The sequence below is a fragment of the Diabrotica virgifera genome, chromosome 3, assembly GCF_917563875.1.
Source record: "Diabrotica virgifera virgifera chromosome 3, PGI_DIABVI_V3a".
Lineage (NCBI taxonomy): Eukaryota > Metazoa > Arthropoda > Insecta > Coleoptera > Chrysomelidae > Diabrotica > Diabrotica virgifera.
Window position 1 is genome coordinate 98,015,997 of NC_065445.1, and position 13,268 is coordinate 98,029,264.

The 13,268-nt window shown below is 30.1% G+C and overlaps 1 protein-coding gene across 2 annotated transcripts in view; it reads left to right on the forward strand.

Annotated features, from left to right (window-relative positions):
• The first annotated feature begins 584 nt into the window (after nt 1-584).
• The window catches only part of LOC126881976 (neogenin), a 110,872-nt gene continuing 98,188 nt past the window's right edge, over nt 585-13,268 (forward strand). For both annotated transcript variants that reach the window (XM_050646725.1, XM_050646726.1), the window contains exons 1-4: nt 585-830; nt 9,598-9,763; nt 10,280-10,416; nt 11,401-11,614. In XM_050646725.1, coding sequence (XP_050502682.1) covers nt 737-830; nt 9,598-9,763; nt 10,280-10,416; nt 11,401-11,614 — 611 coding nt within the window. In that variant the 5' untranslated portion in view covers nt 585-736. The remainder of the gene's footprint in view (nt 831-9,597; nt 9,764-10,279; nt 10,417-11,400; nt 11,615-13,268) is intronic.

The window sequence follows — 13,268 nt, forward strand, 5'->3', positions numbered from 1 at the left end:
CTGTCAGACAACAGAAAAAATTTTTATTTGAATAATAAACATTGATTTACGCAAAAAACAATAGTAATTTGTCAAATAAACATTTTTTCTTGTTTTTTGACAGTAGTAAAATAAATTTTGAATTTAATAAATTAAATACATTCTTCTTTTTGTCTTAATTATTTTATTAAAAATTTTTTTTGGACACCTTGTATAAATAGTTATATTAATGGTTATATCACTGAATTTAAAATTAAATAATCTTTCAAATAAGCTATCACACGACCCCTACTCTCATTTAAAAAATCATCGATTACGTCATCACGCCCAGATTTGTGACGTCACTAGAATGGCATATTTTAAAAATCATATTTTAAATATAAAAATCGATCTGTTTCGGCATTTGTCTACAAAATCGTCTATTCACGAAAAAATGAATTTATTCCAACCTTTACGTGCTCACTGTATATGGAAATACCTTCACGTGTGTAACAGGCTTAATTCTCGATACTTCGTAGAAATCATCGATGTGAGACCAGCAAACAATCGAAGTTAGCGACAACTATTAGTATTCGATTTCTAAACAATCGAAACCCAACCAGTAAAAGTCAAACTCAACAAAATGGAGGCAGCTGTAAGAAATGTTAGGATTAATAATAGTAATAATGTGATATATAGTTAAATATACTATATACTTATATATATTTCAAAATGAACTTTAATAATTGTACAAATAAGTGATCGCGAGATTTCGAAAATGTTCCAAAACTGTTTTTATATGTGTTATTCCAAGTTCATTGTAATATTAGTGATTGCTTCTGTGTTGACATCTATACAAAGCTTAATACAAGGTACATGATGTTCTTTTATTCATATTTTACACCTTTAAATGATTGTATTAAAAGAGATTTTAGGTACTGGACTATACGATAGGGCTAAAAGTTTGACTAAATATTAATAAAAACAATATAGGTTGTCTACTAGACTTATTTGTCTATTTTTATTTGTTTTAAAAAATGTTATGATCTAATAGTAATAATTTTTATTGTTTCATAGATTGTGTTCAAACGTTTGAATAATAAAATCTATTAATATTAGGGTTGGAGACTACTTTATTTATCATTGAAAACAATATTAGGTAATCATTAACTTTAAAAATATGAATTTTTGACATTAGTAATCCTATTAGGAGTAACTTCTATTGTATAAAATATTAGCAAAATCTAGATTTCCTTGACAATTTTGTTTATATAATGAAGATAAAAACAAACACATGATAATGTATATTTATTGCCCATTTAGATAAAATGCTGTATAGATTTAGATAACATCTAATTGTGTAGGTTATTTACTTTACATTCCATTGGTAGGTATAAATTAGATCAAATATATCTGAGATCAGTTTATATTACTAGCATGTAAGAATAATATAGTCAAACATAAGGGCTAATTGATCAAAGTTGAATATTTTGAATAATAATATGGCCAGCAAAATATCAGCTACATTAAACCTGTAATTGGGGAGCCACTAACCATATCAAAAAATATCAATTTTTGTTAATATGAATCTACTATCAACATTCAAATCCATGCATTAACATATCGAAGGTTGAAATGTAAAAGGTTGTATTCCACAAATCAACTTTTTTTTCAGAAAGCAGATGAAACATTCTATTTAAGTAACTTTATGAGGAATTAATCTAATATTTTTTTTCATTAATTTGTGGATCAATAATTGATCTATAAATTAATGAAAAAAATTATTAGATCAATTATTTATCTACAAATTAATGAAAAAAAAATATTAGATTAATTCCTCATAAAGTAACTTTAGGAGGAATTAATTTAATATTTTTATGAGAAATCAATAATTGATCTATAGATTAATGAAAAAAATTATTAGGTTAATTCCCCATAAAGTTACATAAAGGGAATGTTTCATCTACTTTCTGAAAAAAGTTGATTTGTGGGTTATAGTTGATTCGCTAATCTGAGACACAACTGTCTACACTACAATCACAATAAAGATGCAATAGAAATAAACAAAATGGAGGTAAATAAAGAAAACGAAGACCATGATAGTAGCCCAAAAGAAAAGGGAAGAAATAAACCAAACGATATTTAGGTGCAAAAACGAAATAATAGAAACAGTCTCGACATTTGAATACCTGGGAGTAATAATATCAGAGGATGGAAAGATAGATCAAGAAATCTCATACAGGGCGAAAAAAGCAAATAAGATCTACTATGCACTAAATAAAACAATATTTGGAAAGGAAGAAATAGATAAAGAAATAAAACTGAAGGTATACAATGCAATATCTGTACCAACTTTAATATATGCAAGTGAGACATGGGTAAACAATGCAAAAATAGACAGTACAATAAACGCAGCTGAGAAAAATAGCAGGAAAAACGAAATTGGACAGAATAAGAAATGAAGATATTAGACACAGACTGAAACAGGAATCGATAATAACCAAGATCCAAAAAAGAAAATTAAAATGGTATGGACACATTATCAGAATGGACCAAGGAAGACTATCTAAGCAGGTGATGGAATCAAAAAGATATGGTAAAAAAAGGAAAGGGAGGCCAAGGAAGAGATGGATCGATCAAATTATAGAAATTGGACGGAAAAAGGAAAAACACTTCAACAAATGAAAGAGTTAGCAAAGGACCGCATGAAATGGAAGATATGGATAGAGGATGAATAAAACCTCCGACGCCCCTGAGGGGCATAAGGGGTTTCGAGAAAGAAGACGAAGAAAGGTAGTGTAGAATGTATTTGTATTTCTAAGTTGCCTGGAAGGTACACACAGATTGACAACATGTAAAAGTTTAGGATAAGTAAATTGAAACCGAATTAATTTAAATAGGTATAAAACATGCATCATACATCAATCTTCGAGATTCTAAAGTAGACAACTTCAACAGACTTAACATTTTCTGATAATCATGTGCCTGTCTAGGTATATTAAATCTATATGAGCATAAACGAAGAAATCTATCCTGAATGTTCCCAATCAACTTTTTATGTACAGTGACACCTCAATAAGTCGGATCCGGGACCGTGGCCAATCCAGGTTATCGAAAATCCAGTTTAGCTGGAGAATATGGTAAAATTAATAAAATATATAGTCGAAAAAATTAAAGATTACCCATGAACGATCACATCAATCACTTATTTTGTATTTGCTGTCTTTTTCTATAAATAACAAGCGTTTGATATAGAAAAAGACAGCAAATGCAAAATAAGTGATTGATGTGAGCTTTCATGGGTACTTTTTCATTTTTCCGACTGCAAATAAAAATAATAAACAAATACACATTAAAATTGCAAAAACATGAAATACGTATGCACAGTTTATGTTACATACAGTTAAGTTACATACAGTTACATAGAGTATTGTTTATTTCTTGGTAAAAGTCAGTCAAAGTAAAAAATGTTTATTTTGTCTGAGATGAAAATCGGTCTAGGTTAGCCGGACTTCCGGGTTATCAGAGGCCGACTTATCGGGGTTCCAGTGTACTTCATAATTAGGAGACCATACAACTGAAGAATACTCTAAGAGAGATCTTACCAATGCACATTATAACACTTTAACTGCTGGGCACGATAGTCCTTTTGAATTAACACGGACATTCACGGACACAACTGCATATGAAGTCATTTACTCCATAAGATGTGTCTACATGTGAAGTGTGTCCGTGAGTGTGTTAACATTTTAGCTGATTTCACTAAGATTGTATTAATATAATGATCAATGAATAATTGGAGATGACTATCAAAAATAACACTTGTCTCTATAGTCCAGGGCGCATCTGTTTTGAGATGGACGTTGAGAGGTGACTTAAATTTTTTTGCAGAAATTGCTTGAAAATAACTTAAATTATAATATTTGCGTTATCCTCCCACTCAGAATGGTCCGGAATATTGTTTAAATAATCAAAATGGGGCCCCTGTTAATTAACATATTCATCAATGATATACACCACTGCTTCCTACACAGTTCACCTCTGCTTTTTGCAGATGATCTAAAGTTCTATACAATTATCAACAATACAGAAGATTGTATTAATCTTCAACATGATCTTGATCAGTTGAGTGAGTGGTGTATGCGGAATGCCATGGCCCTGAATGAATCTAAGTGTCATGCTATTTCTTTTGGACGATCGAGAGACCCAATAGAATATAATTATAATATACAGAATATTCCTGTTGACTGGGTTACTGAAATTCGTGATTTGGGAATTAATTTAGACTGTAAACTTTTATTTGAATCACATTATAAGTCAAAAATTTCCAAATCTTTACAAATGCTGGGTTTTATAAAAAGATGCACTAGAGACTTTCAGAATATTGAAGCAATTAAATTACTATATTGTTCTTTAGTTAGACCTCATCTAGAGTATTGTTCTTGTGTTTTTGTTCTCCATCTTACAATATTTACATAACAAAAATCGAGACAGTCCAACACAAGTTCTTAAGGTACATAGCATATAAACTGGGTATACCTTTTGAGTTAAATCAGTTATATTATTATCAAATTGAAACCCAATTGGGTATTCTCTCATTGCGTGACCGACGAGTAATTAATGCTGCAAGGATGCTCTATATGGCATAATTAATTCAATAGTTTTGTGTCCTCAGCTACTTGAGCAGGTCGGTCTCCACGTACCTCTCCGTAGAACTCGATCAAATCAAACATTCTGTGTTCCTATCCATAGAACCAACTATGCATATAACAACTTTTTATCTCATATATATGAATAAATTCATTAGGTACTTGAGTTTTAAATTACACAAACCTTCAAGTGACCATTCCTACTCAGAAATTAGAAATAAATTAAACCTTCCTAGGCTATCTTCCAGACGGATGTATGCTGATGTTTTGTTTCTTCATAAAATACTGAATTCAAAAATTAATTGCAATGATTTACTGTCTCTAATTGACTTTAATGTTCCCTCTAGAGTTACTAGAACATCCCAAAATTTTGCAATTAAATTTCATCGCTGCAACTTTGGTAGGCATTCTCCGCTGAGTAGAATCATTCTAAATGGAAATAGAATAGACCTGGATTTGTTGCTGTGCGCTTCGGAAAATGTTTGTAGACAGTGTTTAAAAAAAAATTTGTAATCTTATGTGATTTATATTTGTTATTTACTTTGTATTATTTTAATATTTGTTTTTTCTATATAGCTACATCGCCAATTTTTGTCATACATATTTACTATATCTTTATATTTATTGTATCACTAGATAATTATAATATTTTGTGTATATATTAAATTGGGTGGTACCCCGTTAATAAATAAATAAATAAATAAATAAATCTCGAGCACTAAGATGGGCAAATATTCACCCTGATTTAGATTTCTTTGCACCGAAGTCTGAATTCATCTCTGGCCTCAGACGTATGTTTGTTTGAGTAGTTGTTGGATAGATAGTCATTAATGTGATATATAAATCTGATTTGTGTGATTAAGTTTGTGATATTTATATTTTATTGTATTATTGTTTTATTATTACTATTTTATTGTATTTTAATTATTATTGACACATGTATTTTGTATATTGGACTTATAAACTTGTAATCTTATTGGGCAGTAGCCCGTTGAAAATAAATAAATAAATAAATAAAAAATGTCAAAATATGAAGGAAAAATTCGATTTTTTTTATTGGTTTTTTGATTATAACTTTAAAACTATTCATTTCTGAGAAAAGTTGTACTGACATAAAAGTTGCGTAATTAAATTTCCAACAATATAGAATTGGTTAAAAATTTAAAAAATAGTCAACCTTGTGGCAAAATAGCAATAATTTATGCTACACTTAGGACCTTCATGTTTTACCCAGAAAAACTTTATGATATAGTAAAACAACACTGTAAATTTCATTAAGATCGATTTAATAGATTTTGCAAACTAAATTTTGAAATCCAGCTTTCGCAAAAAAAATTCATTTTTTTTAAATGTTGCAGGACTGAAAATAAAACAGATAGCACGTTGAATTTTTTTTTTCTTATAGAAGTGTACTGTATGTTTCACTTGCAATTTGCAAAATTAAAATCGATCAATTACCACGGTGTCAGGAAATTTTTTAAATAAACATTAAGTTTTGGTTCTATGCGCTGGACAGCGGTGTTCGATTCACACAATTGATTTCCACCAAAATTTCTTCCAATCTTTATCTAATATATTATTTTCTTACTCTATATTTTGTTGTATTTTAATATTTTAATTCCACAAAAATCCAACTAATTTTATTATTGTTTGTGAAATATTGTTTAAACAATTGCATATGTTTAAAAATAATAAACTTTTATTCTCTAAGTTAAAATATATGAACAAAGAAAGTTTTTGCTAAAAAAGTGTTATTTCAAAGGATAGAGTATGTGTTTTTATTTTGCAATAAACAAATTTATTTATCTATATCGAAATGTAATAAAAATTAAAATGTATCAATCATTATCAAAGGTCATTGGAATGCCCAATCAGAGCAAACTATCCGCTGTCCTGCGCGTAGCACCAATAATTAATGTTTATTTAAAAAAATTCCTGATGCCGTGGTAGTTAATCGATTTTTATTTTGCAAATTGAAAATGAAAGGTACAGTACACTTCTATATGCAAAAAAAATTCAACTTACTATCTGCTTTATTTTCAGTCCTGTAACATTTTAAAAAATGAATTTTTTTTGCGAAAGCTGGATTGCAAAATCTATTGAACCGATCTTAATGAAATTTACAGTATTGTTTTAGTGTATCATAAAGTTTTTCTGGGTGAAACATGAAGGTCCTAAGTGTAGCATAAATGGTTGAAAAACGTAAAATGCAAATACTTGTTTTTGTATGGTTTTTTCAAAATTATTGCTATTTTGCAACAATGGTGACTATTTTTTAAATTTTTAACCAATTCTATATTCTGGGAAATTTAATTACGCAACTTTTATGTCAGTACAACTTTTCTCGGAAATGAATACTTTTAAAGTTATAATCAAAAAACAAAGAAAAGAATTGAATTTTTCCTTCATTTTTTGACATTTTGATTATTTAAACAATGTTCCGGACCTTTTTGAGAGGGAGGATAACTCAAATATTATTATTTGAGTTATTTTTAAGCAATTCCTGCAAAAAAATTTGAGTCACCTCTCAACGTCCAAATGTACTAATATTTTTACAGATGCGCCCTGGTCTATAATACTACTGACTTCAGATAACTCCTTCCACCAATGTAGTATAAAGAGTCAACTGGTTTCTTAATTTTATGAAAAATGTTATTTTATAACACTTATTTTGTAACACTTCTGTGAGTATTTAGCTGTAAATGATTTTCCGAACACCACAACCATAGAGCATTAAAATCATCCTGGATAAGATCAATATCTAACATTGTATTACCTCTTCCAAAGAGTTTGAGACCATGATTGTGCAAACATTAACACATCCGTGTATTTTAATTTATTTGTTAAATCGATAAATAATAAACAAACAAAACAATAAGGGGGAACAGTGAGACCCCCGTGGCACACTAGAAGTAAGTTCAATAACATCGGAGCAATAGTTTCTAATTTTAACTTATTGAATATGTCCACCAAGAGATTGTGTTTTCAGCAAGTACAGCTGTTATGCTCTGTCTATGTAAATGTGGTTCTATGCTCCAAAGTTGTTTAAGGGGCTATGTATTTTCAAAATGACAGTAAACTTACTTGGTCATGGTGTTATATGCAACATCCATGCTTTTGGCTGAAAAAAGATGAAGATGGATTTTTCAAGGGTGTTTTGACTGGCACATGTCCAGTAAGGAAGCCTGTTATGGTTATGATCTGAGTCTGGCAAGTTTTCCGCAGTATTTTAGATTTACTATAGAGCATGCCTAGTGATGTAAAATTTCCGGGAAGATTCAAACCCCGGAAAGTTTCCGGGAATATTGGAAATTTTCGGAAGTTTATGGAAATATTGCATTTTTATTAAAATTATTATAATAAATTATACAAATCAGTAGTTAGCTTTACTTATTGTTGTGGTATTACGACTACAGAAAAAATATGTTAAAAATTAAATGTCCAAAAATACTAAAAATTTATTTAACTTAATTAAAAAATACTCTGAATATTTGTTATTAGCCATTATAATTTAAAAATAAAAAAGTTATTTTATTAAAAAAATTAATTAAAATGCAGCTATACACTGCATAGCTAATATGCTCTTCACCAGTGAGGCTTTGTCCTGTTAAAGAAGAATGAAGTAAGTTTGCAGCATAGTGCACAGGCTTCACTGCCGTTTTTTTTTCTAATTTAAAAATTCTTTTTCCTCAGACTTATAAATTGGAAGTGATGGAATATTCTAGGTAAAAATAGTGCACAGGCTTCACTGCCTTTTTTTTTCTAATTTAGATAAGCATTCCTTTTCCTCAGACTTATGAATTGGAAGTAATGGAATATTCTAGGTAAAAATATTTTCTGTACCCTTAAATGCATCAACAACCTGGGATATTTTAAACATATTGCCTTCCAATAAAGTACCTAATCCATTTCACAATTGGTGTTAGAACAACTGCTACTTTTTGTAACTTTATCGAAAATATTTCATCATCGCAGACAGTTCTGTTTAAAATTCCGTGAAAATTTTAAATTTTCTCCTTCTATGACCATAAATATCGGTAAAGCACTTTTAGACGCAATAATGTTATATATACAATTAAGGATTGAACCCATCTAGTTTTTACAAGAAGTTTTAATGATCTAAGTTTATTGTAGTTTTGAATTTTTTCTTTTTATTTATTATTTTTCTTTTGAAATATTCCAATGCATTATACCTATACTACAATCACAATAAAAATTCACTAGAAATAAACAAACAAAGACACATTGAATGTTCGAGGAGGACTTTGATGATTTGGAAGATTGTTGGGAAATTGATAATTTGGAAAATCATGATTTACAATATTTATGTACATTGTAAATCCCAAATCATGATTTGCAAAGTTTATACATTGTAAATCTTGATTTACGGGAGTACTTACTCCTCTTAACATTCAACGTGTCTTAGTTTGTTTATTTCTAGTGGATCTTTATTGTGATTTTAGTATAGTTTAGGCATTTTTAGTATAAAAATAATGAAGGTAATGATCAAAACAATGTTCCACTTGGCAGTGGTATAGGTTCGCCGACCATGTGAATTAAATAGCGCTACTTCCATGTAAATTCAAATTACGTCACTGACTCTTATGTCCAAAAGGCTCTTGAAAATATTCTCAAAAGTTCTCCGAAATATTATGGAAAGTTCTCGGAAACCTTCTTTAAAATTCTCGGAAATTTTCTCGAGAATTTTCCATTGAAAGTTTCCGGGAATATTCGCGGTCAGGAGAATATTTCCATTTTTTATAGGCGAATATTCTCGGAAACTTTCCAATATTCGCGAATATTCGCTTGGAAATATTCTCGACTCACATCACTAAGCATGCCACGATAATCACAATTTAAAAAAAAAATTAAGTTTTCGGTGGATCTAATCTAATGAATATTTTTCCATTCTTCAATTTTTGTATTCACCACTTTATTGTGAATTGAAGTCTTTTAGGTGTTTTTGTATTTTTTGTTATTTTTTTTTCAGCACATATTTTGGAATTCACAGTGGAACCATCAGATACAGTTGTAGAATCAGGGCAATCAACAGTTCTTGACTGTGTTGTAAGAGCTTCCCACCATCAATCCAGTGTACTTATCCAGTGGTTGGATCAGGATGGATCAAAACTGACTTTTATTGGTGATTCATACAGGTAATTTATTATGACAATGTAAAAACTTTATCTATTTTTGACTCTTTTTTGGACTGTGTTATTTGTAAAAATTTTATTTTATAAAATATTTCAGCTTCTACACAGACATTTTCTCTTTTTTTGTAATCTTTTTTAATTTTCATTGTAATGTCTAAGGGTCATTGAAAAGGTAGACACTGCTGTTCTTATACACCGTTTTCATCTGTGATCCAGTCTTTTTCAGTAGTTTCCTGTTTTGCGACACCTTTTTAAAACTTCTGTCACAACAATTTGGTTATATTAAAATATAACCAAGCTACTATATCACTACTACTACTAAAAACTTCTGCCACAGCACATTTGGTTATATTAAAATATAACCAAACTACTATATCACTACTACTAAAAACTACTGAATTGCCAACAAACCTTACAATTTTAGGAAAATATCTTTCAACAAAAGAATAAATGATATCGGTTTAAATCATGATTTTGGCAACATATTCCGTAATTTTGCTTTTTATTCTTATTTTATAGATCTCAACTTACCAATGGATCATTATATATTACTAGTGTGATAGAGGAACAAAGATTGACTGGCAAATACCAATGTATTGCAACTTTGCCAAATGTAGGATCCATAGTAAGCAGGATAGCCAAACTGAGCATAGCCAGTAAGTTATTTTATAATTATTTTGTATCCTCTAGAAAGAATATTTAACAGTAGCTGCAGCATTCTAAATATCACAAGGAAATATTATAGATATTTACGTTATAATTATAGTATACCATTGTCAACATTTACCAGAGGAATCCTGCCTCTAGCTTCTTGAGAAGTTAGAGGCTAGAGGTCAGTTTCAGCAATGTACCATATGTTGTCAGAGGGTTAATACAATTTGGCTGTCGCCTGGTACACTTCAGCCTCTAGCTTCATGAGAAGTTAGAGGCTAGAGGTCACTTTCACCAGTGTACAATAATATGACAACCTGACAACATATCATGTTGTCAAAGAGTTAATACAATCTGACTGTCGCCTGGTACACTTCGCGTCATATAAAACTGGTACACTTTTTTTCCCAATGTAAACCTGTGTTCAGACCGGACATAATAATGGTTCGTGAATCACTTCGTTGTTGCCATCACAGATAACGGAATTGCACTAAATCTAAATACAAAAAAATAACATTAAAAAATGTATAAAGTTTTTAGATAGGTATTATTTTTATTATTAAAAATTGCCCATCATTGAAGAAACCTTGGAAAGCTTGGCCGAAGATGAAAATTTATCACTTTTTAGCTGATGCATATTTTTATGCTTTTAGCTAGTTTGAAATAATATTTTCGTTGAGCTGGCAACGTTGCCCTAGAAATTAGAATGACAGATGTGACAAGATCAACTTACACAACTTGAAAAACGCGATTTTTGGTTATAAGAGTTGTACCAGTTTTTTATGACGCGAAGTGTACCAGTAGTTGAGCCATTTTTAGCTTCTATTCTGTCTACCAGATATTTCGATTACACAATATTATTGTTTACAATCATATTGAGTATATGAATAAAATAATTTTACTAGAGTTAATTTTCGTTAAGTTATAATTAATATAGCTACTTTTTATCGGCTATGTCTAAAAAATATACTTTACTATTATTTTTCTAGATCTAGTGGGATTTCAAGAAGAGCCACGTGATTTAAGTGTATATGTCAACCAACGTGCATATTTTGCTTGTCACGTCATTGGAAACCCATCTCCGAAAATTAGATGGCTCAAAGATGAAAGGCCTCTTATTATAGATGATGTAAGAATGGCCATACTGCCTTCAGGTGCTCTGGAGATTGACGAAGTCGTTGAATCAGATCAAGGATCTTACAGGTAATGGTTAAAAATTTCTCACTGATCAAATAATTTATATTAATTGACTGCTTCACATCTAACTTAGGCATTATTGAAACCGAATGTAACTTTGAGCATTTATTATTTTGCAATTTTAAATTTTGCCTGTCGACAGTTTTTTCATTCTATAGACATTAACTTTTGCAATAGTAACAAGCGAAAGTTTTATTTTAATAAAATTAAAACAATTTTTAATTCTTCTTTGTATACTGGTTACTTTCCTGATCCTTGGAAATTAAGTTTTTAACGCCAATACATAAAGCTGGTAGTAGATCCGACATTACAAATTACAAACCAATTTCTATATTAAGCGCTATTCCTAAGTTATTTGAAAGCTTAGTGTCGGACTGCCTCTCGATATGTTTCAAATTGTTTCCAGTAGATGAGCAATATGGTTTTCAGAAACACAAATCATCGGAATTAAATCTTCTTTTCTATTTGGATGCTTTGCCAAGTGCTTTGGAGGGTGGGTATACAGACTTCTCCAAGGCATTTGACAGGGAAAATCATAGCATCCTATTGTCTAAATTAGAAGCTGCTGGAATCAATAGGAAACTGCTTGAATGGTTGGAAAACTACCTGATAGGAAGGCGCCAAGTAGTGAGGATTCAGGATTGTCTATCTCAGGATGTAGTTGTCAGTTCTGGTGTCCCTCAGGGTTCACATCTGGGTCCGCTATTATTTATTATAATTATAAATGATATTGTAGATATAAACTGTGGTAAGCTTTTGTTTGCGGATGATTTAAAAATCTTTTCAAAATATCTAGTCCTGACGATTCCGAAAATCTACAATTTCAATTAAATAAAGTACAGGGTTGGTGTAAAGAAAATGAAATGGAGCTAAATGTCAAAAAGTGCCATAAAATTAGTTTTTATCAAGGTAGAACATATATTCCGTTTGAATATAAACTTGATAACACACCACTATATTGTGTTAATACAATAAGAGATCTTGGAATACTGTTTGACAAATCGCTAAAATTCGCAGATCATATTGATTCTATTATTTCAAAGGCATTACAGATGGTTGGCTTCATGAAACGAAACTGCTATAATTTTAAAAGTCCCAATACCCTAAAATTGTTATACTGTTCTCTTGTCAGACCTCACTTGGAATACTGTTGTAGTATTTGGTCACCTTACTAAAAAAAATTGAAAAAGTTCAAAATAAATTCCTTAGGTTTTTGGGATTTAAAATTAGAGCTATTGGGAGTAACATGTTTTACAGTTATGAATAAATTAGAGCATATATAAATATCAATACCCTGGAAGAACGTCATTATCACCTTGATTTGAAAATTCTGTATAGTTTGTTAAATGGTACAGCAAATAGTCATTATTGTCTATGTAAGGTTGGTTTTAAAACTCCTTCATACAGTACTCGAAATGCAGTTGAAAACACTTATCATGTACCATTTCATCGGTGTAATTATGGCCTCAATGAACCTATAACTAGAATGTTACGTCTAGCAAATCAAAATACTGAGAGGCTTAATTTTAGTTCCACACCTAAAAAATTTATACGCGACTTGCAACAAATTAATATTGCCTCTTAATTTTTTTGTTTTGTCCACCCTTACCAGTCTGTTTCTAATTTGTTCTGTATGTAATTTATTTCTTTTAACTATTAT